Here is a 6,930-nt window from a genome sequence, read left to right on the forward strand (position 1 = left end):
GTAAATAATCAGTCCTGGCTTCACCAGAATCACAGCGCATAGAAAAATACTCTAATGAGAAAGTGATGCTTGCTGGAAAGAAAAGGGCAACACTGAAAACTCACCTTGTTTGCAATCGATTGTGTGGGGTAGATCATTTAAGCAATTCAATTACAGCAAAAGCCTTTGTAGCACTAAATTGATCTTCTTTTTGTCTATTTGTGATTTAGTATACATCTTCAGTACATGTGCTATGAAAAGTGCGGCTCCTGTCATTTCACGGTTGTGTTTGTTAAACTGCCTCGGCTGGAAATCATCTCTTACAAGACCCCTGGTACCTGACACAGACTGACTATTTGTATGCCCGACCATCCACCTGCTCATCCTTTGGGTTGTGATTGGATGTTGGCCCGTTTCCAGTCTGTGATGCATTGTGGCTGCCTTCTAGGCATTAAAACCTAAAGAGCTTTGCTGGAAAGCACTGAGAATATTCTATTTCAATGTGCCACTTTGTAATTCACTTTGGAGAAGCCTTGCTGATTTGAATAGAATTTAGAACGACTCGAGTTGCTTAAAATCTTCCACAGAAATGTTTGGCATTCTTTCCCAAAGCGCTGAAAAGTATCATGGATATTGGTAGCATTGTTTGAGTGAAGGAGTAGTCCAAATATTTCACAAAATCTGGTTTATATACTACTACATAGTGCTTTTGTTATAGGGTACACACAGTCACCAAAAAGCCCACAGAGAGCTGTCCATTCATCTCCTGCAGTGTTTCCATGTGACACTTTCCTGCCTTCCAACTCTTCCATTTGCTCCCTTATTAGAGGGTGTGAAGTGGTGTTTGAATTTGGATCCAGGGCCTCTTTCTGTGTTGCCTGCAGTAGCTTGATGCCGAGAAGGAAAAGAAATATGGGCCCACGGAACGATATTTCACTGGCACCAGCCTGACATTGATGGATAGAGGATCATTAGACATTTGCCAGTTTGCTTGGGCGTAGAGTTATTTTCAGCAATAATGTATGGGAGAGGGAACAGGGGCTGGAGGAGGGCTTCTGGCAAGATCTCAGAGGACCAAGGATTTCAGTTTGGTGGAGTTTTGTACAAGTCTTGAAGCAAAACGTAGGAGGTGGAAAACACAGAGGGACGAAATACAGCATATTACATAACAGTTTTAGCTTTGTAACTAATAGAATTTGCAAAGCACTACCATTGAATTGATAGGGCGGCGGTTTCCAAGCTATTTTATCAGACATGCTCCGACAAGCCCTGAATGAATCAATACCCAGTCAGTGAGGAAACACATCACCCACCAAATGTGTGCATTTTTTATTTATTGACTGAGTTTATAGGCAGCATGGTGGTTAGCGCCGTCTCATCACAGCAAGTAGCTCCCGCTAAGGGTAATCTGGCTTCCCCTCAGAGTCTAAAGACATGCAGGAGAAGTTAATTGGTGGCTCTAAATTGGTCATGGGTGTAAATGTGAGTGATGGGCTATCAACCTGTCCAGATTGTACCCCAATTTTCAGCCCATGGCAACTGCAATAGGCTCCGGTCCCCATTGACTTTGACTTGAATAAGCAAACAAAACAGATAGTAAATATTCCGCACTACATTTGTTGGTCTGAAAGTTGGGTATGTGATGAAGTTTGCACTTGTGCTCTATTTGAACAGTTACCCGTTATGTGCAACATAATCATACATCATTTTTGGACACCTTTGTTTGTCAGTTTCCATCCATTGTTGCTTTACCCAGCAGCTGTTTACCCGTTCAGTTAATGTTAGCTAAATATCAGATTTAGCTAACTACTTTTAGCTAGCATTTATTAATTACTTTGATCACCCACTTTATTAATTTCTTTTAAGAGCTTTTTCAGTCAGTTACTTCAGTTAACTATTTAGCTGCATTGCTTTTAGCTTATCACTGCAACAGTTTGATATTTACTAAACTTATTTTCAGTTACTTTTAGCGAACAATTTCAATCATCTATTTAAGCTAACTGCTATATTTCCATGCTTGAACGCCCATCTGAATAATTTTCCCTCTCAGGACCTTTTCAGCAATTTTTGTTCAGTTGCTATAAAGAGGTGTTTTGCTTTGTTTTGTTTTGGTTTTGTTTCATTTACTTTTAGCATGTATTTAAATTACCTCAAACAATTTATATCAGCGTAGACTCTCATGATCTCGTGTCTCATGTCTAGTCATGATTGTCTTAAGCACTTCAGTCGAATGCAATCCGATTCAAGCGCTTACAGTAAGATGATAATTTGTATCTCTTACTTGTTTGCCAACACACTCAATTGCATCATGCCTCTCTGCAAGCTTCCCACTTGTTCTATGTTATGAACTCTTAAAGTACAAGCACTCTTAGGTGGAAATTACTTTTTTTCATCTGTTCTTGCATCTTCAGCTGGTTGGAATGGAAAGAATGTCACTTATTACTGACTGATTTCTGCTTTTCTTCGCAGTCATGGTTCTACTAATTGTGACTATGCGTCGGAGAAGAAAAGAACCTCTGATTCTGGAAGAGGAAAGAGATATCAGAGAAAACATCGTCCGTTACGACGATGAGGGAGGGGGCGAGGAGGACACAGAGGCCTTCGACATGGTGACCCTGCGTAACCTCAATGTCATCAGAGACCCCAATGTACGACGAGACGTCACACCAGATACCCCTACTTTCTTTCATTACCCCTCAGCTTCTCGCCCATCCTATAAATCCCTACCAGACAATGTGGTGTTTCGAGAGTTTATTTGGGAGCGACTGAAGGATGCCGACGTGGACCCATCAGCTCCCCCGTACGACTCTCTGCAGACGTATGCTTTTGAAGGTAGCGGCTCTGTAGCTGAGTCGCTAAGCTCACTGGAGTCACTAAGTACAGACTCAGATCAGAACTATGACTATCTCAGCAACTGGGGACCACGCTTCAAAAAGCTGGCCGACCTGTACGGCAACAGCGATAGCACCACTGTCTTGTCATAGCCACTAAATGTGTTTCTTAACATTTGTGGGACTCCAAAAAATAATAGTAATTTATTGTCAGAGAAAATGATTTTGTCTGCCTTAGTGCATTGGAGGAAAAGATTCAAAGACAACACAAGAGACTGAAAGAAAAACACTTTGACTTCAAAGGTTTTTTTGGTTTGTTTACCTCCCTGTATGGATTTTGAAAATCGTGCCATGGTGAGTTTTGACACGGACTTCAAAAGTGGCTTGACTGAGGAGGAAACCTTGTGTGGAAAAGACATTAAAGGTTTCAGATTTTGGGCTTGGGTCCAACCATTGACTGCAGAATGCATACATGTTGGAGCATTTTTACGGGGAGGCACCTGTCCTTTCATTCCTGTGATGGGCACCGGCCCAGCACTCTTGCTTTGAAGCATTTCTTTGCTATCTTTGTGCTAAAAAAACATAAAAAATTTCTCATGAAAGACTGTGTCTCTAGCGGCTAATCAGTAGTCACTTGACTGTTCATATGAAATTTGACAGCAGTTTATATGGGATTTTTTTTTCTTCTCCTTCTTCTATCTTTGGGACGGGGAGCAGGGTGATGAGGGGCTGTTTTTCACAAACACTGAAATCCGGAGCCACATTATTCACGGACTCAGAAATATCCTTCAACACTATATGAAGTGCAACTGCACACATATAATAAAGTATAAACAAGTATTTGATGTGCTAAGGAAATGATGTGAAGACATAAGTTGTGCAAATCATAAAAAGAATGACATGCTCGTCATTTTGATGTCTCCACTGGGTGAAACAGGAAAACATCATTTCTCTTCTTCTCCCAACAATACATTTTGCAGAAGTTGCAATGTAGTGTTTGTCTCAGTCTGTTTTTTCTTCAGCCTTTCTATTGCCAAGTCAAATGTATAATTTCTGAGGTATAATCTGTCAGGATTTAGTTGTTTTGCTTTTGTACAAGGCAGGTTGGGTCTGGGAATGTTTGCTACACCAGAAACTGTCACTGATGGATCTGTCCTCGCTGTGCTTGATTGCAAATTCACACTACCTAGAGTAAAAAAATAAATAAATGTTTCTGAAGTGACGGTCCTAACCTGGGTGAAGTTGCAGTTTGTAAGTAAATGACTTTTGCTTCTGTAGTTTGCAGATTCCAGCATATATTGTCTTTCAGAAATGAAGTAAATAATGTCAGTGGTTTGAATATTGATGGTGAAAGGACACACTGTATGATAATCATTTTGTGCCAATTTTCTTTTCCAGCTTAAACAAATTATGTTACAACTAGGTGTCCACATGTACACTGATATGTATTCTTATTTATTTTGAAGAGGCAGAACTGTGCAAATGATGTTTTTATCTTTTGCTGAAAATAAAATTGACATTCAGTTCCTTAAAATATCGAAGCACTTTCTTTCAATCCTTCTGAACATGTGTACAAATATATAGACATGAACTCTATGAAAACTAAAAACTAAAATCCAAAAGAGCATCTAATTAATGACTAAAAAAATCTTGACTTTATTCTCTGCGCATTTGGGGATCTCAAGTAACTGGGGAGAAGAAGGAGGAAGAAAGAGAAAAGAGAACTTTATTTTTTTCATACATTTTTTGATGTGCCTTTAAGTAGTTGAAAGGCCTTGTAGTGACAAAGCATTCACACTCCACGGAGGCTTGTGTGGTGATTGCAAGGTTCATGTTTGGCCATTTGAGCGCTAGTTTTGTAAATTAGCCAAGCTTGAACAATAAAGTAAAAAGATGATTATAGGTGGAATAGGATAAATGGCAAATAAACAATGTGCACTACTTTCTGCTTTCATAGGATCCCCAAAATTCTTTCAAATGCATAATTTTGGCATTAAAACTTCATGTATACATGCATACATATAGCAAAAATCATGGTCTACAGTTGTCAAGCATTGTGGCCTATTTTTTTGAGGACAGCAAGATATGAGGATGTTATTTACGAAGCGATTCACAGTAATTTGTGAAATGTGAGACAAGGTTATTCATTAGTTTTTATCCTACACTTTGTTTTGTGGAGGGCAAGCAAATACCGCTCCATGAGGTTTATTTATCAAAAGATTTTGAAAAGATCAGAGTTTGGTTTAAAGTATGGCTGGTGCATGTTTTATAGTTAGTGAAACTACAATATTAAAAGGATATTTTACCAGTGTAACACCAACAAGTCATTTTTTTAGACATCAATGGTAATAGGTAGTTACCATACAAATTCAGTCTTTATAAGTGACCATTTCCACAATGTTCATCACACTGACTATGAAAACTCACTCTCCAGATATACATATATATGGACAGAGAGAGAAAAAGAGTCGGTTTGCAGTTACATGAAGTCACAGAAGCAAATGAGAAAGCCTAAGTTCACAGAAGCCTGACCAGTATTCCAGATTTTGTGTTTTTTGAGTAAATATTTTCATTTTTTGACTTGATGTTTACCACACCGTGTGAATTTTATTAGTGGAAAGTATCCGCCTTTCATTTTCAATACCACAGGTGTCTGAACACTAAAACTATAAGGCAAACAGATATACATATTATATATTTCTTTACATTTAATTCCAGTTTTGTCATTTCCTTAAAATATATTTTTGCCAGCTGTGTTTATAGCCTGCACCTTAGAGGTGTTAGTCAAAATGTAGACAACTAGCATCTCTTTCCATTTAATGCACTCAGAGGTTCATGAATACAATTGACAGTATAATTTACAATGATGCAAGAGATTGCAATGAAATTGTTATGCATCTTTGGTTGGTAAATATGCCATCTCCTTACAGGTATTGACATACTTTCTTAAGCTTTGAACCTGGCAAAAACAGAACATGTAAGATTTTTCAAGTGTTAGTCAGGAGTAACCAAGGTCACCATATGTGCTCATTGTCATGCAGTTCATGCAAACCTACAAGCGAAGATGTGGATAGTATTCTTCTTCACATATTTATGGGTTATAATGCACGATAGCTTCGTGCATACCATATTTAAAAGCCCCCAAAAATTACTTTTGAGAGCTACACATAGCCCACCAAAAGGATGCAGCTAAAACCTGTGGATGAAAAACTCAAGTACTGGAAGAGAACTGAGGGAAAAACATACAATCAATTAAATGTAAAAACCAAAAAGACAACTATAAAACTACCCTGAAGCGTGGAAGAAAAGTGTCTTAAAAGGGTTAAAAAGTAGAGTGAAATGAAACATAGGTAAAACATTAATATATAATTAATAAGCGCAAAATTTATGAAACAGAAAATTATCCCAACACAAACTGAAGTAATAACATAGCCTGACGCAGTTGAGATTTCCTTTATCGAAGCAGAAAGACAGCGGCTCAAGCAAAGACATCCGATGTAATCTCCAGCACTGATAGCAGCAGCAACAAGATGTGGGTTTTGATTGACCAACTGTCAATCAAAATCACCAGAAATTGTTTTAAATGGCCGCTGCCTTGGGTACTTATGAGCAATCAGGGACCCCGTGTTATCGGTGGCTCAATCTGGACCTCGACTGATTACTTGTGTTGGCCCCGCCGCCTTGGCTGGCAAGGCCCTGGGCAGCCACAGACACTTCACTCAATTCTTATCATAACCATGCATCATCAACAAATTGCCCTGACAAAGAGGTGCCCATTTTCAGAGACTCTCAGCGAGATGAGGAACATGCTTTCCTTCAGATTGTCGACTGGAACATCGCTAATAGTGTTTGACCTCTTGGCTGCCTGTTAAGGAAATCATTCCCCACGGATGGCTTTTAGCTTCGCACAACACAGGTGACTAAGATCATCTGTCGTGCAATTACACGGTTCTATTTTTAGCGCTTCTAACAACAACACTTCATGTGATTCAAAGCAGAATTTATTTAATTGCGATGCTGTTTATAGTTTTACATTCTGTGTGTTTTTGTCGTGTAAAGTGAATATCTATAATCAATTCATAGGTTCAGGTGAGTATTAACCATAAAATGCATTTTAAGT

The 6,930-nt window shown here is 38.8% G+C and overlaps 1 protein-coding gene across 1 annotated transcript in view; it reads left to right on the plus strand.

The window, feature by feature from the left end:
• The window catches only part of LOC146701753 (cadherin-7-like), a 120,542-nt gene extending 116,204 nt beyond the window's left edge, over nucleotides 1-4,338 (plus strand). The window contains exon 12 of the mRNA XM_085468083.1: nucleotides 2,449-4,338. Within this exon, the coding sequence (XP_085324209.1) occupies nucleotides 2,449-2,963 (515 nt within the window). The 3' untranslated portion in view covers nucleotides 2,964-4,338. The remainder of the gene's footprint in view (nucleotides 1-2,448) is intronic.
• Nucleotides 4,339-6,930: the final 2,592 nt, after the last annotated feature.

Source organism: Copadichromis virginalis, linkage group LG9 (genome assembly GCF_057382275.1).
Source record: "Copadichromis virginalis isolate Kocher_CV1m ecotype Utaka linkage group LG9, C_Virginalis_male_GT1.1, whole genome shotgun sequence".
Classification (NCBI taxonomy): Eukaryota; Metazoa; Chordata; class Actinopteri; order Cichliformes; family Cichlidae; genus Copadichromis; species Copadichromis virginalis.